Here is a 27,663-nt window from a genome sequence, read left to right as displayed (position 1 = left end):
ACTCAGCACACCACCTCTGAAAGGTTGCCAACCCCTGGTCTAGGTATACTTGGTCCTGCCTCAGCACAAGGGGTTGGACTATATGACCTCTCAAGATCCCTTCCAGCCCTACATTTCTATGATTCTAAGGTGAGGTTCTGAACTCTTCAGAGAAGATGCACTGACTTCAGTGAAGATATTCCAGACTGACATAGGTCTTACTGAGATCAAAACTGGGTCTGTGAAATTTACAGTACTTAGTTAATTAAAAGGCTCTTAGGGTGAAAACAGTTAAACATACCTGAAGTTTACCCGATTTTAAAGCAGCAAACATACATTGGGCTGTGTTAAAGGCATGTCTCCAATTGTGATATGCAACGTTTTTTCGATAATTTTTCTTCACACTCAAAATCCATCTGCAAAGAACCTTTAACAAACAGAATCATTCAGTTAAATGCAAAATATACTACAACTTTAGTCTTTTCACGCACAAAAATAAAATAAAGAGAATTCTAATTATTGTAGATTTAATGTGGAAAAATTTTCGTTTTTACTTGTCTTCAGTAGAGTTTAATATTGATGCACTTTTATGTAAAAATATGGATAAGGAAAATCTGTGTAATCTCTTAGTTTAGCGTCCTCACGTCCAAAACCTAGAGTTTGCTAAACAGTTAATAGGCAACTACAGCTTTGTTTTATTTATTATGTGGACACCCGTATTCCTAAAGTTACCAATCCGTGACATGAACCAATAGCTAAATTATGGTTCCAGGTACACTAGTGCAGACCTAGAATTTGGAGTTATGCTGATTTAACTGAATGAAGAATTTGTTCACAGTATTTATGTATTCACCAGAACCTGTTTCATTTTGAATTAGAGGGAATCGTAAAGGTTTTCTGGAAAAGTGGATTGGAAAGTGAACATGAGCTCCTGCTTCACACCAGATGGAATCAAAGCATAAGAAGAGACAGATGGAGCTTGTAAATCATGTAAGTATGATATAAAGGCTTTTAATGCTTATTATATTGTTTGTTGTTATTATTTATGCAGATCCCTGCTAGGTGTTTTACAGAACAAAAAGACATAGATTTTACCGTAGTTTTATGAAAGTGAAAGGTATAAAGGCCAGATTTTCACATGGTGTAAATTGGTCTGAATCTGTTGCCTTAAATGGAGCTATGCTGATTAACACCAGCTAAGGATCTTGATATCATTTTGTTTAAGGGAATTTTAGTGCTCTTGCAAAAGGTGTCACATTGACAGCAATGGAAAATTAACATCATCCATTCGCAAAAAAGAGCAACGAGCAACAGGCAAGAGCAATATAAGTTGCTACTCCTGTCAATATGCTTTAATCTGAGACTGGAGGGATCAGGGCTGGTGGGAAAAGATAGTTCAATTTTCCACGTCCATTAATGACTTGGTGTTTCTGGTGAGGGTTCCAACATGGGTGCCAATTGTGGGGGTGCTTTTTTATGATGCAGACACCTGTACAGTAGCAACTGAATATGCTGGCACTTTACAGTGCTGAAACTTGCAGAGCTCGGGGGGGTTGCCCTAAAAATCAGATTAGATGATCTAGTGGTCCCTTCTAATCTTAAATTCTAATAATCTTAAAATATACGAATCTATGAATTGATGGTCTAGTTGAAAGGCTCTTTATCTCACTACCAATTGCCCCAGCTATCCAGTCCCCCAAATCAGTCTTTCATCCTAAAATTGGTCTTGGCAGTGTGTTGAGGACACACACACATTTTTGAAGTGAAGTTCTCTGATGTTTTCCCTCCACATGTAAATAGCATTCTGCAGCTTCCATACCTCATGTTTCATTTGGAAATTCTGCACCAGGTTGAGATCAGTGAACATTCGAATTGAACACAGTGTTGTCTCCATATCGGAAAGCTCAAAGTCACTGAAGTAGAAGTCAGTTAGCCTGAGAGATTGTGCAGATGGTACAACAGCCGTCTTGGGAAAAATAAAAGAGAACATACTGAGCAGTAGCAGTTAGAAAGTCAGGAATAATCGCATCTTTTTGCATCAAGAGAACAGCAATATTTTGATAGTTTACCTTTGCATTGTACTGAAAGCTGGTGACTACATTCCCTTGATTATCTGTTCCGATCCTTATTTGTTCAATGTTAATCTTATTTGGTTCTTAGAATTAATATAAATTTATCAATAAGCCAAAATTATTAAAAGGGTTACCTGGACCATCCTTTTGTCACCTAAATTACCCATGGCACTATCATGCCATTGATTTTTAAGCAGGGTTTAGCTGCAATCCGCTAACATGCTCTACTGAAAATGTTCAGAGGCTTGTGAATTAGGGACACAAAAGGCACTTCTCTGACCATAAGACCCTGCCAAATTTCAAGTTCCTGCTCTAAACCCTGGAAGCGCTAGACCTAAACAAAGAAACAGCTGGAAACTGTTTTAAAGTGGATCAAACTACCCATTTTCCTCTAACCTCATTCTCAGAAATGGCTGAAATTTTACTGCTGAAATGTTAAAAAAAAAAAAAAATCACTGCGAGGCTGACCCTTGGCTTGGAAAATTTCAGCTCCACCCATGGCAACTTAACTTTAAAAATCTGGCACTATATTTAGCACTAACTATTCCAATGTCTCCAAACGTTTTCAGTTTCTTTATACAGCAGTGAAATTCACGATATAAGCCCCTTTGCAGCATCTTCATGGCCTTTACATTTAGGATGTTAGAAATAAATATCAAGATGAATGAAGCAGAATCTGGCACTATGATCCAAAATCTCATACCGATTTTTTTTTTATCAAATAAAAAGAGGCAGGATTTTTCCAGTGCAGTTCCCTTACAGCTGTTTCAACTATGTATCTATTGATGTTTTTTTTAAAAAATCAGATAGAAATCAAGACAGTGAAAGATAAAAAGGAGACCTGTGTTTTATCTTTCACCTTTAGCCTTACTGAAGTCCAGGAATATTTCTATTAACACTAGTATTGTAATCATGCTGCTCAGCTCTCTCTTGGTAGAAATAACATCGTTCTTTCATAACCACATTTACTTTCTTCTCACTTTTATTGCTGTGTATTACTTAAATCAGAAATGTAGAATCATGAAACTGAGGTTATGGAAACTGACATTTAAGAAGGAATCTAACATTACTATAAACTGCCTTGGTAGGTGAAGGGGCCATGCTGCCAATATTCTCCATAGGAAATAATACAACCACTTGCGAAACCTAATGGCCACTCAAAATGTAACTCCAAATGCTACAGCTTTTTCACATTGTTTCCCTGTGCAAAAAGAATGATTTAGTGAACTAGGACTACTATTTTACTTTGCTTTCCTGGAATTCCCAACCTCTTCCACTTATAAAATGTTGATAATAAATACATTACATCACATTTATTACACCTCATTCAAAATAGTTAAATGGGGGGGAACGTAGTTCTGTATGTAACACCCTGGCACCCCTTATTCATCACGGTCATGTAATTAGGATATGTTTTGCACAAAGTATGCCTCGTGAAGTATCATTCTAAAAGTCTTCATCTGCTAGACTATATCTTGTTGAATTGTATGTGCTATCATCGTATGCGAAGTTATGAAGTTTGGCTATGTATGTGTTACTGAAACATGTTGTGAGGTTGAAAACCCCCACAAGCAGCCTTTCAGGTACAACAGCAAAAAGGCCAAACAATGTTAATGGTTTATTGAGGAAATGCATACAAACACAAGGACTACCCCAGGGACTGTGTACGATAGACCTCTCAGAGATAGCACTACACAGTGGGAACTGTTTGACCCAGGTCACAACAAAAGAGCTTTCCAGTAAGTGGGAAGAAGAAATAAAAGGGGGAAATGTCATCATGATGGCACCTCACTCTCCCTACAGCACACCTGAAACACCTGAGGAACAAAGACTGAACTGGGGGAAGTGATGGTCCCAGGCTATAGGGATTTCTAGCCTGTGTATGAAAACCTGGCAAACCCAAGCTGCAAAACCAAGGTAGCTTGTGCCTTAAGAATCTGCCAGCCAGCTTATCTCTCAGGGTGAGAATTTGCTAATTCCTCTAGTATGTTAAGCTCAGTTTGAGTTTTTGTTTATTTACTAGGTAATCTGCTTTGATGTGTTTGCTATCACTTATAATCACTTAAAATCTATCTTTTGTAGTAATAAACTTATTTTATGTTTTAATCCAAACAGTGTACATTTGACTAAGATGTCTGGGGAAAATCTCTGCTTTGTTACCACAAGTGTGCATGGTCCTCTTCACATTGAGGGAGAGGCAGACCAGGTATTAAACCCATATACTGGCCAGATTTGACCAGGGCAGGATGATTCTGCTCTGGAGTCCTAGGCTGGTGGTTAGAAAGCTTGCCTGTAACTGCAGCTGGGTGTGTCCCTACCTGCGTGAATGCTGGTGAAAGTGCAAGCTTGGGGGACTTTGCAGCTTGTCACAGCAGTGCAGTGTGAGAGGTACCCCAGGATGGTGGGTCAGAGGGCTCAGTGGTACCCCAGTTCCAGGGGGAACCCATCACACTGCAATCGGAGTAATTTTGTGATTCTCAATATGGGAGATTCTGATCTTTTCCCCAATAAATTAACATCCCCTCCAGTGAGAGATTTCAACTGTCTTGAGGCATATTAAACACAGAGCATATGAGCCTGGCTGTCTTGGGGGGTGGAACTCGCAGGATTTTAATAATGCAGAGTGCAGTATATATCATCACCATCCTTTTAGTGGCGTATGAACTCTCCCCCTAGCTATACAAAGTGAAGCAAGCACAAGGCCTTTGCAACCATATCTTTCATGAGGTAAAAGGATGTACACAGCAGGAGCTCAGCAGGACATTTTCTCATGCTTGCATTCTGACCTCTTCTATAATTTATCTCTTTCTATTCACTGATCTCCTGCCTTTGATGCCCACGTGGGAAGAAAAGCAACAAGCTTCTCCCCAACTGAGATATAGAAACCACAGCTTTCCAGCTATACATCAAAACAACTGTGGCTTGGTTATTTCTCCTTTCAGTTCTCAGAGACAACAGAGCTCCTTCTCCCATGTCACTGTTTGAAAGCCATTTTAACTATTGTTCCCAGCCTGTACTATTGAAATACATGGTACTTTCTAAATGTAGTATTAACCTCCCGAACAACCACTTCTTTCATCCAAAATGTTCACTTTTTCCACCTCAGCAAAATTACAAACCGGCACAGCATAGGGAAGGAAAGAAGAGGAGCTACCGCTACCTTTCTCTGCATAACTGTGATGCAATGAGCTGGCCTATAATTACTATTGTTTACTGTATGTATTTTGATTGTGTCAGGAGGCCCCAATTAGGGACTCCAATCATAGTCACCTGGTAAAAATATTCTTTGAGGGGAGCTGAGTGAAATGGTCAGGCCCTGCTCTCCAGTGTGTGCGTATGGGTCACTCTCTCTATCCTAGCCCAGTGTGGAGGAGAAGCCCCGGTGAGTGTGTGACCCAAGGACCTCTTGATGCCAACTGGGGTACATAAGGGTTACAGAGATTCTCTGGGTCTCGTATCTACATACTAGTCTGCCAAAGAATGCCAGGTAAGTTCTCTAATGAAAGCCTGTGCCACACTCATCATAGTGAGATGCATGTATGGACAATATGTGAGGAGCTATGGATAGATACTACAAATTATGTTCTCTAGGTCTGTATGTAAAGACAGGTCACCAAATAGTGACCCATATACTCCTGTAAGGAGGGAGGAAAGAGATCTCTCCCTAGCTGGTTATGTGAAATTGAGTATTATATGGGTCCCAAGGATGCCCATTTACAGTCTGAACAAAATGCTAATCAGTAGATTGTGGGGACTTTAAGTACTAACAAGAAAAGCAGGGCCTGTTTACGAGAAAAGCTAATGAACTTTTGGAACTATACCTGGGGTGCAGATGAATCCCCAGTATTCTTTCAGTCTGTGAGGACAAGCCACCAGCAGGCTTGATCTTATGAAAGAGGGATCTCAAACAACCTGATTGAAAATACTGGGAAAAGGAGTTAGGGTAAACTGTTCTGTAGGAGTTAAGTTGAGGCTCTAAAAAATGTTATGATTTCGTTTTATATATGACCATTTGTTTCCAATATTTTTGCTTTCCTTGACTTGAATCTCTGTTCTTTGATGATAAACTTATTCTTGTTTTCACTATAAAAGTATCTAAGTGCTGTCTGTTAAGTGGAGTGATTATTTGGAGTTAAAACTAATAAGCTGGGGTATACTATTCCTTCAAGAGTGGTGAAATCTGTGAGTCCTGTGAGTGCAGTGGAACAGAGGCTGGCACTCCAGGGACACTAGAAGGGTTCAGGGGTTGGTGTACGCCTATTGTTTGCCAGCAGAGACCATGGGTCTGAGAAGGAAGTACTAGGATTTTCTCGTGGTGTTTCATAGAGCTCTTATCTGGTACCCCCTTTTGTTGAACATGTATATTCAGTCATTGGCAGAATTAGTGATGAGGCTTGGGCTGGCAGTATTTTCAGTATGCTGGTGACACCCAGTTCTTTTTCTGAATTTCATCTGACCCAAATGCCTTACCTGCTGTTTGATAGGAATATAAGCCTGGATGAGGACTAGCTGACTGAAGGTGACTCATATTGCTGGGTTTAATATGCCTCCAGACGGTATTAAGATAGAAGTGATGCTGGTGAGATGGGGTAAGCAACTGAAGGTATTGCAGAGATCTTATCTGGCCCTTTAACAGACACTGTGAACCCACCATTTGTTACTCCAGTTAAAGATCTGGGGCATTCCTAGATCCCCAGCTGCAGTTAGATAATCATGTAGCAGCAGTGACTGGGAGAGCTTCTTTGCTCATACATACCTGGCCAGGAGACTGAGATCATTTCTTTTGGTTGTGAACTTGCTACCAGGATCCAGGCCATTGTCTCCTTGAGATTAGACTCCTGCAATGCGCTCAACAAGGGGTTGCACTCTGAATCAACTCAGAAAATGATGCTCGGGCAGGAAGTGGCAGCCTCTTTGGCAAATGGGCTTTCCTGCTGTATGGGGGCACCCAGCCCCACAGGCTTGAGCTCAGGTGGCTAGTCTGAGTCTCTGATGGAGCCACAACATTCACCCTGCTATTTTTAGCATGCTAGCTCGAGCCCTGTCTGCTCAGGATGGAGTGCTCACTCCCCAGCTCAGTGTAGACATACCCTTGAAACCTAATGTCCTGCCATTGACCAGCACAGGTCACAATCTGAAATGATGAAATTCAAAAAATAAACTGGAAACATTGAGATATTATTCACAATGTATATTTGCCCCATTTTTCACCCAGCTATAGAATTAGTCAGAATGTTTTGAACTTTGATGAAATTTCAAAATTTGAAGGAAAAAATATTCCAATAATTTCTCCCCTTTTCTAGGCTAATGACAGTTTTAATCTATAAAGATCTAAAGCTTTTGGGATCAGCTTAGGTGAAAAACCACATCTCTCAAGGTAAGGCTCCCAGTGGTACAGAAGAAACACTCCCCTCGGCCAGCTTTAAAAGAAAAAAGGAAACTGCTGGCAGGGCCTTCCCTGTCAGGAACCCTGCACTCTGGAGTAAATCACCATCCTTGATCACAATAGCACAATCCTGCTGACCTTCAACACATGCTACAAACCCAATCACTTTTCCAGGCTTTTGGAGAGGGAAGGTGAATGTGCTGTGGGCTGGAGTCTGTGGTTGCTGTGTCTTATGTTTTTCCATTTGTGGTTTCGGGGAGGCTGCAGTTATTTTTGTGTGTATTGGTTTGATTGTATTTTTAACATATGGCAGAGGCACCAGAGCCTTGGTATATAAAAACAGAACAGAAAATGCTCCCTCTTTTCGACAAATCAACATAAATAAATAAACAAACATTGGCATGCTCAGCAGTGCTCATCACATCTTGAATTATGACCAGCAGAAGGTCTATTGATTTGGCTTGGGTTTTCTCTTAAAAAAATAAAAGTTCCTCCACGAAGATGTTATAGGCAATAAAAAAGAATGATTCTTTAGAATATTATTCAAACTCTGAATGACGAAATGCAAAACAGAATGCAAGTTTTCTTTTTGATGTCATCTATCACTATCATGTGCAGGTTAACTCTTTTATTCACTTAAAGGAGGCTCACTGTAAATAAAGATCTGTTTCACAAAGTAGCAAGACTGAGAAAGGCCTATTGTTTTCTGCAATAGGAAAGTGGAGCAGGCTAGCAGCCAGAGGCCCTTCATGGTCCTACAATTTCTACAAAAGGAAAACAGTTCACTAGTGGTCTCTGAATCCTGAGAGAGCCACCAGATGGTTGAGAGGAAATTAGCCACTGGCAGCCTCTCCAGAAGATCTGTGGTGTAGCCTGTTAAGCCACCAATGTGTTATTATTTTACATTCTGTAGATATACACATGAGACTTGAACAGCATAAGTGCCAAGTTCAAAGAAAGTGGAAAAAGCAAGCTCCCACTATTAGCCTCAGTCTGAAGGCCAAATTCGCCCGACATTGTTTTAATAAACAAATCTAGAAAGCATTTCAAAATTTAGCAAAATTTGCCTTTTGTTTTAAAAAACTTTTGACTTCAGGTACCACCACCGATCTCAAGCTTATCTTTGGTCTCAGAGAGAAAAGCCAGCAACAGAGTGAATCCAAACAAAAGTCTGACATGTGCAGGAGTTAAGTACCGAGTGGTAAACCATGGCATAAACAAGGCAGTAGCTGAGTTGGGAGCAAAATGTACAGCACAAAAAAAGTTAGCTGAGAAGCAAACAGGAGAGTGCAGCATGGGAGCTGTTAGGGTAGTAGAGTCCTTTGACACTAAGGGTATGTCTACACTACGGGATTATTCCGATTTTACATAAACCGGTTTTGTAAACAGATTGTACAAAGTCGAGTGCATGCTGCCACACTAAGCACATTAATTCGGTGATGTGTGTCCATGTACCGAGGCTAGCGTCGATTTCTGGAGCATTGCACTGTGGGTAGCTATCCCGTAACTATCCCATGGTTCCCGCAGTCTCCCCCGCCCACTGGAATTCTGGGTTGATATCCCAATGCATGATGGTGCAAAAACAGTGTCGCGGGTGATTCTGGGTAAATGTCATCACTCAATCCTTCCTCCGTGAAAGCAATGGCAGACAATCATTTCGCGTCCTTTTTCCTCTGGATTGCGCTGGCAGACGCCGTAGCATGGTAACCATGGAGCCTGTTTTGCCTTTTGTCACTGTCACCGTATGTGTACTGGATGCTGCTGACAGTACTGCAGTGCTACACAGCAGCATTCATTTGCCTTTGCAAGGTAGCAGAGATGGTTACCATCGCTATTGCACCATCTGCCATTGTAAACTGGCGATGACGGTTATCAATCATTTTGTACCGTTTGCAATTGGAAATTGGCGATGATGGTTATCAATCATTTTGTACCGTCTACTGCTGTCATGGGTGCTCCTGGCTGGCCTTGCTGAGGTCGGCCAGGGGCGCATGAACAAAAATGGGAATGAATCCCCAGGGCATTCCCTTCTTTATGTTTTGTCTAAAAATAGAGTCAGTCCTGCCTAGAATATGGGGCAAGTCTACTTGAGAGCCAGAGAGCACAGCCACTCCGGGTCAGAGCCCCAGAGATCCCACAGAAATGATGAGCTGCATGCCATTCTAGAGGGTGCCCCTGCAACAACCCCACCCGTTGCTTCCCTCCTCCCCCAATGCTCCTGGGCTACTGTTGCAATGTCCCCCCATTTGTGTGATGAAGTAATAAAGAATGCAGGAATAAGAAACACTGACTTTTTAGCGAGATAAAATGAGGGGGAGGCAGCCTCCAGCTGCTATGATAGTCCAGGGAGTATTGAATCTTTTCTTTAGACATGAAAGGGGAGGAGCTCAGGCTCCAGCTGCTATGATGAGGATGGTTACCAAGCATTTTGTACTGTCTGCCAGGAATGACAGAGAGTCATTCCCATTTTTACCCAGGCGCCCCCAGCCGACCTCACCGAGCCAGCCAGGAGCACTCACGGGATGCTGACAGTTTTCCACCATTTTGTACCGTCTGCCGTCAGGAAAGGAAGGGGAGGGGATGCTGCTGTTCCGCGCCGCAGCACCGCGTCTACCAGCAGCATGCAGTAGACATACGGTGACACTGAAAAAAGTCAACAAACGATTTTTTTCCCTTTTCTTTCATGGGGGGAGGAGGGGTAAATTGACAAGATATACCCTGAACCACCCCGGACAATGTTTTTAACCGTACAGGCATTGGGAGCTCAGCCAAGAATGCAAATGCTTTTTGGAGACTGCGGGTACTGTGGGATAGCTGGAGTCCTCAGTTTCCCCTTCCTCCCTCCAGGAGCGTCCATTTGATTCTTTGGCTTTTCATTACGCTTGTCACGCAGCACTGTGCTGAGTCCCTGCTGTAGCCTCTGTCTATCATAGCCTGGAGATTTTTTCAAATGCTTAGTCATTTTGTCTTCTGTAATGGAGCTCTGATAGAACAGATTTGTCTCCCCATACAGCGATCAGATCCAGAATTTCCCGTATGGTCCATGCTGGAGCTCTTTTTGGATTTGGGACTGCATCGCCAACCGTGCTGATCAGAGCTCCACGCTGGGCAAACAGGAAATGAAATTCAAAAGTTCACGGGGCTTTTCCTATCTACCTGGCCAGTGCATCCGAGTTCAGATTGCTTTCCAGAGTGGTCACAATGGTGCACTGTGGGATACCGCCAGGAGGCCAATACCGTCGATTTGCAGCCACACTAACCCTAATCCGACATGGTAATACTGATTTCAGCACTACTCCTCTTGTCGGGGAGGAGTACAGAAACCGGTTTAAAGAGCCCTTTATATCGATATAAAGGGCCTCGTTGTGTGGATGGGTGCAGGGTTAAATCGGTTTAACGCTGCTAAATTCGGTTTAAATGCGTAGTGTAGACCAGGCCTATAAGTTTCCAAGAAATGAAGAGACATTCCAAAGTATGAAACACCATTTGCCATAACAGTAATAATACTCTGCACTTCTATAGCACTTTTGATCGGAGGCTCTCAAAGCTCTTTACAATCATTGATGAATTAAAAAGAATGGCAAACGAAGGATCAAAATCAGTCTGGTGTGGGGGGACATGCGCAACAAATGAAAGAACATAAGGGATACCCATCTTGAAATGTAATCTGCCCTCTCTAATTTGGAGGAAGGATGGAAACGTTTGAGTGGCAGATGAAGTCAATGAGAAGAAAGTCACAAAGAAAGACAAACTGGAAAGAGACAAAAGGGATCTTCAAGAAAGATAAGGCAATTTGAGAGCATGCAGAGCTTAGCAGAGGCTGTGAGAACTGAAGAAAGATAGAGGAATGTGGCTTAAATGAAAGCTAAAAGCTGTAAGAAGAAAAGATAATGCACAAAAGAACTGTTTCAACAGTTGTGCCTGCAGTTGGTATTCTATCCTCAGACTAAGAACCCAGCAGAGATCAACAGTCCAATCAGTGATCAAGAGGCAAGCCCTAAATGGAAGCCACTAGAAAGAAGAGGAATGTTCTCCTGGGTGGTATCTCTATTGGAGAAAAGTGGCACAAGAAAGTGTGGCCAATAAAGAAAACACAATTGTTGCCTCCTAGGGACTAGGACAATAGGTATCAAAACCAGGAGTACTGTATCAGACACAGAAGAGAGAAGAAGGGAAAAGAGAGAGATGGATGGCCTTAGATAAGTTAGAAGTATACCTAATGATAACAAGCTTCAATTTTATAATGAAGATGTGGTGACTGAGATCTACAGGGAAGAACAAACAGTGGGCATCAGCAATATGTCCCAGAACAGGAGGAGTAAGACTGAAACATGTCTTGACCTACTAGATGGATGGGGTAGTGGATGTTAACTACAGAAGTACACAGTAAGCAAAGGAGGGGAATACATTAATTATAATACCCCAGGATTACTATTTAGATAGAAGTTGACAGAAAAACAAAATTTCTGTCCTGTGTAAATTCTGATATTTCAACATTTGTTTTCATCCCAAAGCAGATGAAAACTTGAAATATAAAACATTTTGTGGAATAAAAAGTTATCAAAATTTTTAATCCAGAAATATCAAAAATTTCATTCTGGGATAATGTTAAACTCTGCGTCTGCCTGAGTTGCTATGGTGCCTCATGGTAGTTGTAGTTTCAGACCCCAATGCCCCTATTCTCCCTATGGGCCTAGCTCCCTGGCTAGACTACATCTCCCATGATGCGCTAGAGTCTTTTCATGTCCCATGATTAAGGCTGCGTGTCTGCCAAAGAGGTCACGGATACCATGACTTCCCATGACCTCCATGACTTCTGCAGCAGCCACCAGCAGCAGTTTGGGTGTGTGGGAGAGGGCTCAAGGCTAGGGACAGGGAATTGGGGTGCAGGGCGGCACTCACCTCAGGGTGGAGGGGCTCCCTGGCTCCCACCGGCATGTCCCTGCAGCTCCTAGGTGAAGGGGCCAGTGCTGGGGTGCATGCCACTGCATGCTCCCCCCAACACCAGCAGGGGGGTCCCAGGCTGCGTGTCACCCACTTCCACCCCAGCACCAGCAGGGGTCCCAGGCCAGCCTCCCCACCACCCACAGCCCCCTCACCCAAGTTTTAGTTAGGGGTATATAATAAAAGTCATGGACAGGTCATGGGCCATGAATTTTGTTTACTGCCCATGACCTGTCCATGACTTTCACTAAAAATACCTGTGACTAAAACATAGCCTTACCCATGATACACCAATGAAACTCAGCAACAGATTTATTTTCATTGTAACTTAGGATACCTAATTAACATAAGCACTTTTGAAAACTTTACCCTGCACATTGGACCATCTTTCATTGCTCCATATATTAAGAATGCGTTTTTACTATTATTTTAAAAATGCTATTACCGCTGTTACCTGCAGCTCCCTTGTTTCCTCCTCAGTGGCTGAAGCGTGATATGAGAGGACCTATGGGATAAGGAATGAAGAAACCTAAGTACAAATAAAAGCATACAATGTAAAAGCAACTGAATCTTTTTTTTTTTAGAAGAGATAAAGGCTGAAATTATGCCTGCAATATACTGACTTTAATGAAGCCTGCATGAGCATAGAAATGCTCATCATAGTGGCTTCTTGATATAACCAGGCCAAGAAAATCTATACATGCGCAAAGAGCTCTGATTTAAAATAAAAATAAAATAAACCACCAAAACCCCTTCTCTTGGGAAAGCTTTCATACCTCATTTCAAAGACAAATATATCACAGCTCAGCTATAAACTATAGGATGACACTGTTCCCAGAATAAGTCCCTTTCTTTCATGGGTGTATAACTCAGACATTAAAGAAAAATCCGTCCTGGATAAAATTTTAAATTAATAAAACAAAACAAAAACAAAAAAACCCAACAACCTATATATTATTTTTTCTTTGTGAGAATAAAAGAGAGGAGAATGCTACTGTGTTGAGTTCGTTTAAACATATGTGCAACTAACAGACCAACTCTGGCTTTTTTAAAAAAGACATTTTTTACAGCCTCTACAGAATTTTATTTTTTAAATGATAAACCAGCAGAGTCAATAATGTGACACGTAAATAAACCACCCAATCTTATTTTTAAAAAGCAATGAAATTACTTGACAGTACGGTTATCATGTGCCCCACTTGAAGCAACTAACTACATCTTTAAATGAGAGTTGTAATGTTTCCTTTAGAAGCTATTGGGTACATAATCCACATTTTAGAAATTTTGCAAACACTCTTATTTACATATTGGACAGATCCAAAGTCTACAAAATTTAAGTTTCAGGCTTACAGTTATCTTCCAAGTAATTCAGCATATCATGCTAGAACCTCCTTTAACACCACGGTCATTAAACCTAACAGTAAACAATTCAAAGGCTAGGCCAGATGACATTCATGTTTAATATACTTTGATGGAGTTCGAGGAAGTTGCAGAAAGCCTACAGTAATCCTGCTGTTATTGTATATGCTGGTTTGTCTAAAGAACTGAGCCAAAATCATCACAGAAAACCTCAAAACAAAGAGGACACCCCTAATCCTCCACACTATTTCCTCTTTCTGTGTAATTGGACAAACCAACTGTGCTGATCACTGTAGTCAGTGTGCAGCCTGGTGTTTAGGGAAGGCAGACTCACTGGATCCCATGAGTGCAGTTAAAATACAACAACACATAAAATACTATGCATTCAAATATGGAAACAAGCAGCAAATAAGTGTAGTTCCTGTTAATGCAGGGGGCCAAATTCTGCTCACTTTTCTCATCTGAGTAGTTTTAGGTTGCCAGTAAGGAAAGCAAAATTTGGACCAAAATTAGATTATATACTGAGCCAAATAAGGATTGCCTAGATTTTGAGCTCACCTCTAATGTCACCATCTGCTTGGCCATGGCTCTCTCCACAACTTCATACATCTGTGTATTCTGGATCCCCAAGCCACAAAAGATGACAAAGGCTTCCAGAAACTGTTCATCATTTCTGTTGAAAGCCTTGATTTTGCCCAAGTTTTCTTCCATCTTATTTACAAGCTGACAAACCCCTACATCAGGTCACAGGAATAAAAATAAGTAATATAGCAATTGCTAAAATACCACACTTATGGGAAACAAAACAGAACAAGATATTAGCTCTCTGAATTCTTATAGTCTATAAAACAAATAATCAATGTATTTTTAAAACAAATATATACAGGACACAAATCAGAATGCTATAAAAGGACTTTACTAGATTTATTTTCATATGCCAAAGAATAAAAACTACACTACTATATGTTGTTCTGTGGATTTACAAGTATTCATTAAGATCTACAATGCAGATATGTAGCTCTGTATAGCTTGCATTATCTTGCAAAATTCTACAGGGCAGTTTTCTTCTTGACTTATTGTTAAAAGTACTTTAGATTGAAGGACAAATTGTCTTTAGGGATTAAGTCAGAGGCTAATTAGATTTTTGTAACTATGCCAAAAGAACAGTTTTGAATATCAGGATAGTGGCACATAAAGTTTGCACTTCCTTATTTGAAACAGTACCGGAAAGTTAAAAAAAAAACTAAACAGAAAATATTTCAAGTTCAGGCTTAAAGTTCAAGTGTGCTTGCTAGGATCTATGGCAGTGGTGGGCAAACTGCGACCCATCAAGGGTAATCTGTTGGTGAGCTGCGAGACAGTGTTTACATTGACCATCCACAGGCACAGCTGCCCGCAGATCCCAGTGGCCGCAGTTTGCCGTTCCCAGTCAATGAGAGCTGCAGGAAGCAACGTGGGCCACAGGGGCATGGTGGCTGCCACTTCCTGCAGCTCCCATTGGCTGGGAACAGCCAACCATGGCCACTGGGAGCTGCGGGCAGCCATGCCTGTAGATGGTCAATATAAACACTGTCTCATGGCCCACCAGCAAATTACCCTGATGAGCTGCGTGCAGCCCATGGGCCGCAGGTTGCCCACCACCGTTCTATGGAGATGTGGTCTCTCCAATAAAGGGCCCGATCAAAGCCCATGTAAGTCACTGGAAAGCCTCCTGTTGACTCCAGTTGGGTTTGGATCAAGCCCTAACTGCAGATGGCTTATTATTAAAAATAAACAGCTATAGATGTTATCACCAAGTTCTACTGACTTTATTCAGTAATATACACACAGAACTTTCTGTGTACATGCCTCTAACATTTTTGACTATGAGGGCAAACACTTGCCTGATCAAATGTAAATAATTATGCCACTGGAAAGTTACAGATAAACAATTAAAAATTATAATGAGTTAGGAAATGCAAAAATTATGACTGAAGATATAGTTTTGTCATATTGCATATGCTGTGCTTTTTATGCCACACATTTAACAGTTTAAACAATAATATATTAAACTATATAGTTCACCAATAAAACTGGAATACAAAACACTATTTTGGGTGACACCCATCTAACACTGCTACTGGAACTGTAACTTTTGCATTTTCTTGCTTCTGGAATTACACCACTGTAAATGGGAGCAGAATTTGGATCCCTCGCTTTTTGTTTCTTATAATATACAGTCTTAGGGTCAGAGCCTCAACAATACCAGAGCTGCTCTCAGCTTCTGAAAGGGGAGTGGGGGTGGGGTGGGAAGTATAATGAAAAAAATTTTGCAACTATATCGAGAGCGGGTGTAATCAGCACCTTTTTAAGGCCTTCCCTACACTACGGAATGTTTACAGAAAATTCCCACCATTGCTAGCAATCTACACTTATGGTCTAAAATTACTCATTTTACATTAAGGAAAAACAACAAGAAAGATCAAAGTCTTGATGTGTCTTCTCTGTAACAGTCTATAGCAACTCTGAGAACAAAATGATTGTTGCACCTACATATGGAATGAGTTCTTTGAAATGTAAAGGTTCTGTAAACAGAACAGTTTCCAATCTACTTATAGCACAGTAACAGTGTCCCTTTTTTGCCAAATATGCCCTATTATGGGAAATTCTCCCAGACCAGATCCTGCTCTCACAGAGATCAGTACGAATGTTGCAATTGAATTATAAACTCTTTGGGGCAAAATCTGTCTTTTTGTGATGTAGGAATATGGTGCCTAGCACAGTGATTCACTAATCCCTCATTGGGACCTGTCAGTACTACAGCTTTATAGATAATACGCAACAACGAATAAGAATTCACTGGGAAATGGACTGGTTTCCCTCTGTGGAAGAGGAACTGATCTATCATTAGACTCTTTTGAGGGTGTGGGACAATCTCATGGATCTCACTTTCAGCTCTCTGTTTAGTGCTGTTTATGACATTATAATCATTTCCATAGCAACTGTGATGTAATGAATGGGGGATGATGACTTCCAGCAGTGACTAAACCAGGAGATCAGATGAACTCTGAAAAACATAGATTTTGTTTTCATGTAAATGACTCTATTAATAAAAATGGGGAGAGAATTACAGTAAATATTCTGCATGATATATAAGCCAAAGCACTCTCTAAATAGAATGTTTTTCAAAAGTTTTCCCATGAGGCATCAATAGTTCCATGCACATCAGAATTAAAGGAGCCCAAATTCTTTTTTAGGGCATACTTATAAAACCACAGAAGGTTTCTATAATGCTCTCAGCACATATTTAAAGGGTATGGAGGCTCAAAAGGAGACCAAACAGAAAGGTTTTCTTTCTTTGTTGAAGATGGAGAAAGCTGCTCTCCCGAAAAATTTACTGTTCTTATCAGAGACGTTTAGCTTAAAAATAAAAATATACCTACATAATGCAGCCTGCCTGAGATGTTTAATCATGAATTTAAACAGCAAACAACAATAGAAAAACCTGTCTGAGGAGTTAAAAGTCTGTCATAGAGCAACAAGCACAGTGAAAAATTCCTACTTGTGCCCAAATCATTTCAATCTTCAACTCAGCCTTCTGTGCATCGGTAGAGTATTCAAAACAAGAGATCATCCAGTGCACTACAGTCCCATAAAAGCAGCTGGTATAAAATGTAAATCCTGAGAACTAGACAAGTTAAAGATAATTTCTCTCTGAGGACCTTCTGTTTTCATCAGCTACATGGAGCTGGCGGCTAAGAACAATCTGTCTCCATGAAATGAAGCCCAAAAATACATATGGAGGTAGGAGCGCTGACTATGAAGTATTCCCCCATTTCCCAAATGTAGTCATTGGAAACCCTTCTACAAAACAAGTATCAGACGGGTGGCCGTGTTAGTCTAACAACACACACTTGGGATTCTGCAGAATTCAGTGGTGTGGGTGGTTGAGAAATAGGAAGCTGGGTGACAACTGCTGTCAGAAACCAACACACGACAGTTTGGTTGATCACAGGATGACTATGAGACGCCAATGTGATATGGCTGTTAAAAAAGCTAATGCGGACTTGGGATGCATCAGGCGAGGAATTTCCAGTAAAGATAAGGAGGTGTTAGTGCCATTATACAAGGCACTGGTGAGACCTCATTTGGAATATTGTGTGTAGTTCTGATCTCCCATGTTTAAGAAGGATGAATTCAAACTGGAGCAGGTACAGAGAAGGGTTACTAGGATGATCCGACGAATGGAAAACCTGTCTTATGAAAGGAGATTCAAAGAGCTTGGCTTGTTTAGCCTAACCAAAAGAAGGCTGAGGGGAGATATGATTGCTCTCTATAAATATATCAGGGAGAGAGAGGAATTATTTAAGCTCAGTACCAATGTGGACACAAGAGCAAATGGATATAAACTGGACACTAGGAAGTTTAGACTTGAAATTAGACAAAGGTTTCTAACCATTAGAGGAATGAAGTTCTGGAACATCCTTCCAAGGGGAGTAGTGGGGGTAAAAGACATATCTGGCTTCAAGACTAAGCCTGATAAATTTATGGAGGAGACGATATGATGGGATAGCCTAATTTTGGCAATTAATTGATCTTTGATTATTAGCAGATAAATATGCCCAATGGTCTGTGATAGGATGTTAGATGGGGTGGGATCTGAGTTACTACAGAGAATTCTTTCCTGGATGCTGGCTGGTGAGTCTTGCCCACATGCTCAGGGTTTAACTGATCACCATATTTGGGGTCGGCAAGGAATTTTCCTCCAGGGAAGATTGGCAGAGGCCAGGGAGGTTTTTCACCTTTCTGTGCAGCATGGGGCACGAGTCACTTGCTGGAGGATTCTCTGCACCTTGAGGTCTTTAAACCATGATTTGAGGACTTCAGTAACTCAGACATAGGTTAGGGGTTTGTTACAGGAGTGGGTGGGTGAGGTTCTGTGGCCTGCGTTGTGCAGGGGGTCAGACTAGATGATCATAATGGTCCCTTCTGACCTTAAGTCTGTGATTCTATGAGACAGAAACTGTCCCCATTATATAGTCTTGGGTAACTTCTTGCTGCTGGAAAAGGCACATATACATGGTTTCTAACCCTGCAAATCTACAGACCAGGCATAACATTTTTAAAAGCTCCAAAGTGACTTTAGGGTATATTCACACTTCAAGCTGGAGGTGGAATGTCCAGCTGGGGTAACGTACATACACTCACTTTGATCAAATAAGCATGCCAAAAACCGAAGTGTGGCTGTGGTAATGTGGGTGGTGGGACAGGCTAGCTGTCCAGAGCATGTTCCCTATATACTTACTCAGGTGGCTAGCCCATCCTGCTACAGCTAAACTGTTATTTTTAGATCCCTAGTTCAATCAAAGCTAACATATGTATGTCTACCAAAGCTGGAAATTACACCTCCAGCGCAAAGTGCAGATGCACTGTATGAACTGAAGTTCCACTTTCAAAAAAGTGACTTGCATATAGGAACTGAAATCCTGTTTGACAGTCAACGGGCCTTAAAGTCCTAGATGCCTCTTTTAGTCTCTTTTGAAATTAGATGCTTTCGAAAATGTTACCCTACAGGACCAGTGACAGCATTTCCACTATGCTGTCACAGAAGCAGTAGAATCCTAGAAAGAGTAAGGAGAGGCAGACACTGTGGGTCAGTGCTCTGAGAGCCGTATAAATAATATGCAGGATACAGGGAAAAAACTGTGAGAACATGAGCTGCCTTTGTTAATCTTAGGGTAAAAACTCATCAGAGAAATGAGAAAGTGGCAGGAGATAGATGATCATGTTTTAAATATTTTCATTTTAACTCCCAAATCAACATTTCCTGGTGCTTGCTTCTTTACTAACACAAAGAAACATTCTGACCACCATCACGAAATTCAACAAAAATTATGAATAAAACCCTGCTTATTTATGTTCCTATTTCAGTTTTTTTAAAAGAAAACTAACTGCTCACTTGAAGAATGGGTGGTTGACCTACAGCAATAATGGAGATGCTTACACTAAATGGGAAAAACATCAGAAAGAGAGACAAAATCTGGAGCTATGTGGATCCCATGAAAGGATTATGCAATTGTACTCACCAAGCCAAACACAGTACCAACCATCTCACCTTGCGATTGAAACCACTGATTTCTTAAAGAAATATCTCATAACTGCATGAAATATAAAACCTGTTGTAACTTTACACAAGACCATACATTTATTATATTCACCCACTTGCAGACATTATTCTATTCTTTGGGGCTGATTCATCGCTTATTTACAGTAAATTACATCAGTAAGTGAAATCCAATGATTTCAATGGAGTTACTCTAGATTTACACAAGTGTAATGGGGAATAGAAGTAGATTTTCTCTTTACAGCTTTGTTCAAACAACAAACAAGATCTTGTAATAAGACATGTTACAGACTATAGTAAAAGATTACATCAACATTAAATGAAAAACGTGACAAGGTGTCATTTATTACCTTGGGCCTGTTCCACTAGCTAAAGGATATAGATGCTGAATTATTCTGCATAATAATTACTCTGAATAATTCATACAAGTAACATCTAGCTGCTTGGCGGATCTTAAGTTGTGTTGAGTGTGATGAGTGACTTTTGGCACTACCTAGTCACTGGATCATTCATTAGATGCACTTTCTACCTTTCTAGCTTTTCCTTCTTTGATTCACTTTTCTTTTTAGAGAATTTTCACACTGTAAACATATTTAAAGGCCTATGGTACGGAGACTTTAATGACTAAGAATACCTAGGATGAGGTCCTCACCCAGGCTCTGAGCTTTATACTCTGGCTAAAATGTCTGGAGTGGTGTAAAGGGACTTCAAACACCCAGATCTGTCATGGAGAGGAGTCTCCTGATGCAGGAACTGAGGAAAACAGCTGAGGAAAACAGCTCTCAGAGAACTCCCTTGTAAGCCTGGTAGTAGAGAGTGTGATGGGGGCGGGGCTGGGGACAGGAGGGACACATCAGGGACAGGGTCATCACATGTAGGGCTTCAGTCCATAGGGAGGCTGTCATAACTTATATAGACCTCCAAGGCAGTCTACATTATATCAAGACCCACATTGTGGCTTAAAACCACCATAGCTTCCCACATCCCTTGGGCTGCAAGTTTGGTGCTGCCCCTCTTAGAGGTGCCACCCAGAATCCTATCCATTATTTTCCCATAATCATGTATGCTGTATGCAAAAATCTGTACAAAGCCTTCCAAGTTACCTAAATCCCAATATGCACTGCCAGCTGTAATTTAACAGATTTGTTAGTTGAGATGAACCCCAGGCTACCCACTAGAGACCACCTTGACCTGTTACAATAAATCTTTCTATGTCCACATTAAAGTTTTTAAAAGTTAGTTGTTTTAAAAATACATCTTTACTCCCAGTCTGGACTAGCGTTATGTGAAATGCCTATGGAGGAGATCCTGAGGCTCTTCCTTAGGTTTGGCTGAGCTTTTACCCAAGTGAATGCCAATCAATCAGTCCAAACTCCCATTGAGGAAAATGAGAATTCTTCTGTGTAAGGACTTAGAAGAAATTCATGTTTGACCCTTAGGGTTTCACTCTTGTGGTTGAGCTCTGCTTCCTGCTCTGGGTGTGGGGGCTTCCTCAGAACCATTTCCAGATCTGTAATCAGGCCAGTCTGTCATACCCCTGATGAGTGTTAGAGCAGCTTCAACTTGCACCACTGATGCTGGATACTTAATGGGTGCAGCTCCACCTTGTCCCCAAAATGCCCCCATGCCAGAACAGTTGTTGACAGGTGACGATTTCAACACTAGCACACTTAACATCTCCTGGGCATTCCCCTCCAACAAGGGGATTTTCAGCTGACCAGCTGTAATCAGTTCTAGCCTCTTTGCACCAGCTGAGTGGCACAAATGAGTTGGATGATTAAACACTACATCCCATAGACTGTCCTTCCTGTTCCTCAATACAATATTGATTAGACTGGAATTTTAACATAATAATTTGTTACATTAATGGAGCATGTGTAATTGTTAAAAAGTAACTATCAACATGAAATCTAAATAAAATATAAAAGAAAAGTAGTTTTAGGTGCTTCTTCTTCCCCTTAGTCTATATGCCAGGTGTCTCAGGCTTTTATATTTTCCTATTTTTTAAAGAAAAGCTTTTCTCTTACCTACTGCCATGCAAAAGACCCATAAGAAGAACAAGGAACTCTGACTGTCTACAGGGGATACCATGGAAATAATTAGTAACAGAGCACTGTCAGGCGCACAAAGGAGATAAATAGAAAAAGTAGAAAAAAAATAATTGAGGTGTTATTGGTATTTTTTCACCTATAGCAGGTAAAAAATGACAGACAGGAGTATGATGGTGCCCTGAATTAAAATCATGATGACTATTTCATTGTGCTTAAGGATTTTCTCTTGTGATTTTAGATTTCATGTTGCTGAGATTTTACTCTGGAGTACAGAAATACTTCTGTATAGCAATTATACACAAGTATCCAAAAAAATCCTACATAGTTACATACCAGCAGTATAATATCAATACATTTTATCTCACATAAAGACAACAGTTAGATGTATGTTATGATATTTTGTTTAAAGACTGAGCATGCAGTGTGCAAGTAGAAATGTAAACAAATCAAAATGGTAATACCTATCACTTTATTCTTCTTCCCATTTTTTATTGGTGTACAAAGCAAACTTTTTATGTGCTGGTTTACATTTTCTGCATTTTCATTCTGTTAAGCAAATAAAGAATACAATTAAAAACTTACAGAGAGATCTATTCATGAGCCCTGATTGGCAGGCCATGCAAGGAAGGCAGATTATAAAACTGTAATTCTTAGACTATAAAGTCTTTGGGGGCAGGGACTATGTCTTCATTTGTGTTTATGCAGCATCTAGCCTAACGGGGACTAAGGAATAATAAATAAATGAGTAATAACAAAGTTTCAAGATGAATTTACAGTCATTTGGGTCTACTTTTTCATTTTATGATAGTTCCTTTCATTAGAATGAAAATGACTCTACTGTACACTCAGGACAGATTTTTCAATTTAGGGTAGCTGAGGAGAAATTAGTGGGGCTCTAAGATACCTTCTCCACTTCCCCAGTTGTGAGGATTCTTAAGTAATGAAAGAAAATGGACCTAATTCTGCTCTGTTACACCTTGTACAAGAACAAAGCATGGCCCAATGTCTGATTCCATATAAGGGAAGGAAAAAATATTAGCATGCTAATATTTCAGCTCTGAACTTTCTTCGATTCTTGGCTGCCTCAGTTAGTTTCTCTTTAGCCTTACAGGCATGATCATTGCACAAATAAAGGAACATCCTACAGTGTAGGACAGCATATGCTATTCTTTGTAGAAAACTTTCAAAGGGATGATGTAATGTGTAATGCTTTATATGACTCCAGGCACTTCTTTGCAATTAAGAGCTTGGATACCTGTGAAATTAACTGGAAATAAGCAGGAACACCAGCCCCCTGAAGCCAGCCAGCTCCTCACAGACCACAGTTTGGAACACAGTGACCTATACTGTGTTGCTCTTGTCTACAGTGTTTTAATTTATGGTGGTAACAACTATTGTCTCAACTCTCCTCTCAGGTGCACAGACACATATCTTCAAAGATCTGCTGCTGCACATTGTACACTTGCTCAATAGTCTAGTTACACAGGTATGAGGATGTCTGTCTGAATACTCAAGGGTAAGCTTAATCATTATAAATGCAACAATTTGCAACAGGGGCAGGGTGCTGATGAGAAATGAGCTGATAACGCTTTGGGGGTTATCGAGAGTCCTAAAGCCCAAACTGGGATGGAAAGAAAAGAAACTGGCAGGGAGCCTTGATTTCATGATTCATCTCTCATCCCCATACACCAATTCTCCTTCTTTGAACATCAGCAATCAAAAAAAGATTTGCTTGCTTTCCTCAAAATGACAAACAGACATCTGTTCTTTTCAGTGCCAGTGTGGAGTGGAGTACGACCTTGCACGCTGCCCTTCTAAGGTGTGTTAGCCGTGCACAAGGTTTGTACTTGGTTAGCTGACAAGTTTTTCCATTAACTTGAATCAGTGGTGAAAATTATCCTATCCACTCCATGCAGATCTCTGTTTTCTACTCTTATTCTTCCTTTTTCATGCATGTCCTTCCCTTCTGTCCATTGTCACTCCATTTTTCCTTCCCACTTTCTCCTCTTGTCGCTCCCTGATATTTCCTTCTGTTCTTGCCACTCTTCTGTTTCCTCTTCTCCTGTCTCTTCCATTGATTTCCCTATTGTTTAAAGTTTAAATCATTAACCTTTTCTCTAAGCTGCAACCATTATTTGTCCCAAATGTTCCTTCCCTTCTAACTCTCTAGCAATTGCAGCTGAAAGACACTGAAGGATGACTTTTATGAAAGCTAGTTAAGCGCTTGGAGGAGGAGGGGAAACAGTGGCCCCAAGGTTATGTTCATATGTGGCCTAATCCAAAGCCCATGGAGTCTCTCCGTTGACTCGCGTGGACTTTGGAGCACCCCACAATGCACCCTGCTTACAGAAAATAGACAATTGTTTGGAAAGATGGAGGGAGGGAGAATAGATATGAAAGGAATATAAGGTGTGCACTTAGTGTCATTGTGCTGAAGAAATAGATTATCCAGAATTCCTCTCCAGTAGTACAATTGTTTTCTCTTTACCCATGTATGACATGTATCTAGAAGTAAATGCATGTCAACATTTTTCTTAGGCATAATAAATCATTTAGAGCCCAGGGAACAATGCATTTCTGCATAAGCACAAAATTCAAATTCTGCTGCCAAATCAAAGGGCTTGTCCTAAACAAACACCTGTTTGAAATTAGTCCCCAAATGTTTCTTTTAGGTATTTTAAATTTTCTGCCAACGTCACCTATTTTGTCTATCTAATCTAGGACATCCATTTTGTCCCCCCACTCCCTCCAGTGAGACATTAAATGGGGCTAGTCATGGGCTCTACTCTGCAAAATGCACAGCACTCAGCTCCCAGTGTGCACAGCTGAAAGTGGAAACACTGCATAGCTCTCCAGCAGCTCCTATTATCCAGTTACTGGAACAATCTTGTTGGCCATTGTACCTTCTGCCCTGCCTGCTGCTTGACCCCAGAAGGGAGAGAGTATAGTGGAAGCCCATCTGCTGACAATAATACACTCCCTCCCCCCTCCCACTCTCTCCCTCATCCACTGTCTAAGAGGCTTCCAACAAATTTATTAGATTATAGTAAACCAACCTGCTTTTGCAAAAGTGTAACAAGAAGACCAGGCGGCTTTCCATGCACTGTTCTGGGAGTAAGAGGCACAGGTTTGCTTTTTGCTGACAGGGACGCCAGGGCACTAGAGCTGTTGCTTGGGCTTTCCACTACACTGGTCTGTTACCAATTGTCCTTTCCTCCCTAAACCTCCAGCTTCTATCTAAGTGGTCTCTGGGACACCCTGCCACAAGCTGGCTCTTCCTGATGCCGCTCTGCGGACTGGGAAGCATGAGGTGTTGAAGAGAAGTGCAGTTGTGCCTTCCTCAGAACAGCAAACTATTCACATCTGTATCATGGCTAACCTCTCCCAGACCAAAAGTGGGAGAAAGAACTTCTGAGTCTACTCCCAAATCTTACAGCAAACTGTGGTGACCAATCCTTAGGATTGATGTGGAAAGCTTCCATCCTGTCTTCATTAAAACCTCCCTTAAAACATACTTCTTTCTCTTGGCCTAGGAACATGTATTCTCTAGTAAATAAGTATAATTAGATTTATTTTTATACTGATTTTCTTTGTGATTAATCCATCTTCTCGCCATCCTGCCCCACTGTGTGTCAGAATTGTGTTGTCTGTAAACTCCTTGGGTCAGGGACTGTGTATCTTCCTCGAAGTTTAAACACTTCTGAGCATCGGCAGTCAGTAAATACAGCAATGATAGTAGTAATAAGGGTAGAACACACAAGACTAGGTCATATATGAAAGGTAAACAAAAAATCAACTGTGTCTTTAATTATTGGATTCCAAACCCAATTTCACTTTACTTACTGTCCATGGAAATCTTCTGTCTTTGCAGACATCTGGTATATTAAGAGGCTCCATGGTATTCTTGACATACTGAGCATACATATAATTTATTTTGTTTGCATCATAGTCCCTGATGGAACAGCGGGAACAGACAGATATTATTCATGGTATTCTTTCTATGACACTGGCACATGCAATTATTCTAAGCAAATGTAAAGTATATCAACATGTGTAAATCAAAGGGAAAGGTGTGATCAATTCCCAAGCACAGATCCACCATCATCTCCAACCCAACACACAATCGTAGGCTGTGCTACAGTTAGATGACTCAGACAGTCCAATTTTGCATATCCATGTCTCATTTAAATTAAACTAACAGAGATGATAATGTCCAGCCATTCCATACTGTGCACATCACTACAAAAGATCAAACAATTAACAGTATTCTGAGAGTAACATTATAAGCCTTGTCTCTGATGCACGTGTTTATTTTGTTTAATCAATTACAAATGAAACACAGGAGATGTGTGGGTGTATTTAGTGCTCCATGCACGCAAGTGACTTTTATTAAAATCCATACAAGTTCTCTCTACATATTTGTGGTTCTGCTAAGGACTTGTCTACATGAGAAAGCTGCACAAGTATAACTCAAGTTTAAAAATTAACTGTTTTAGTGCAAACCGCTCTGCTGACATTTTGATTTAAGTTTGGCTTATTTCAGTTTAGTTTAAACTTGTCCCTAACTTATTTACGCTCAGTTGAAATAAGCCTGATTTCAATTGAAATATATGCATCCACACAGGGGTTTGCACCAATTTAACTAAATTGGTTTAAAAACTTATTTAAGATAAACCAGTGCAACTTTCTGATGGAGATAAGCTGTAAAACTTAGTAATGTCTTGTGTAAGCATTCAGAGGAAATTATACTCTTAAATGTTAGGATAGTTAGAGATGTATTAGAAATACTAAACTTAGGAAATAAATCAATGTAGTCTACAAGAATGAAGGATAAAAATGAATGACAGATGAATATATGCAATGTAGTTGTAGCCATATCAGTCCCAAGATATTAGAGGCAAGGTGTGTGATGTTGGTCCAATAAAAGATGTTACCTAAACCAGCTGAATGTGTGTTCACAGAAATAGAACACTTCAAAAATAATGTGCATCTAGAAATCTGACACATTAGAAAATCAATAATAGATGAAATTCATATCTTTTTCAACTGAGAACAGATGGCAGCATTTATGAATTTTCTGCTTTTAAGTTAATGTAAAATGTGCTCTTAGAATGAATGAACAATTAATTGCATGGGGATTGCGTTATTGACACAGAACATCTGTTTCCCCCAAATCAGGGCCTAAAATAACTTTACAAAATCAATCATCTCTTTTCTAATTGCTTAGTGCTTATGTATTTAATTAAGGCACTTTGATTCTTGTCATAGCCCTTCCCCACCCATCTGGGAGAGCGCCCATCTCCTATCGATATACCTGTTCCCATCAGGCCTCTGCATTTTCTCTTTGACTTGTGAGTAGGAGTCTATTATTTTTCAGATGTAAATGCACATGGTTCTCACGGGTAAATTCTAGACTAGAGGTTTGTGCCTATATGAGCTGGATTTCTGCTTTTTGTACATCTACACAGACCTGCAGGATAGTCTTTAGATACAGCTATTTGTAGGCTGCAAGCTCTTTCTTAGGCTGTGACCCTACAAAGATGTAAGTATGTATGTAACTTCAGGCACATGAGTAGTCCCTAATTGATTTCAAGGGACTATTCATATGCCTAAAGTTACACACACACTTAAGTATTTGCAGGATCAGGGTCATATTTATAAGCTTGTTGTGGCAAGGATCATGTTATCTTGTGTATTTGTACAGTGCCTAGCACAGGGGCAGGCAAACTTTTTGGCCTGAGGGCCGCATCAGGTTTCATAAATTGTATG

General features: G+C 40.6%; 1 protein-coding gene across 1 annotated transcript in view; it reads right to left on the bottom strand.

The window, feature by feature from the left end:
• The window catches only part of PDE5A (phosphodiesterase 5A), a 102,337-nt gene that overhangs the window by 24,884 nt on the left and 49,790 nt on the right, over positions 1 to 27,663 (bottom strand). Inside the window, 6 exon segments of the mRNA XM_030564293.1 lie at positions 281 to 406; positions 1,799 to 1,945; positions 12,827 to 12,886; positions 14,299 to 14,474; positions 22,356 to 22,440; positions 25,738 to 25,846. Coding sequence (XP_030420153.1) covers positions 281 to 406; positions 1,799 to 1,945; positions 12,827 to 12,886; positions 14,299 to 14,474; positions 22,356 to 22,440; positions 25,738 to 25,846 — 703 coding nt within the window.

The sequence above is a fragment of the Gopherus evgoodei genome, chromosome 5 (genome assembly GCF_007399415.2).
Source record: "Gopherus evgoodei ecotype Sinaloan lineage chromosome 5, rGopEvg1_v1.p, whole genome shotgun sequence".
In the NCBI taxonomy this organism is placed as follows: Eukaryota; Metazoa; Chordata; order Testudines; family Testudinidae; genus Gopherus; species Gopherus evgoodei.
Note: the sequence above shows the minus strand (reverse complement) of the source record. Positions and strands in the feature narration are given on the sequence as shown.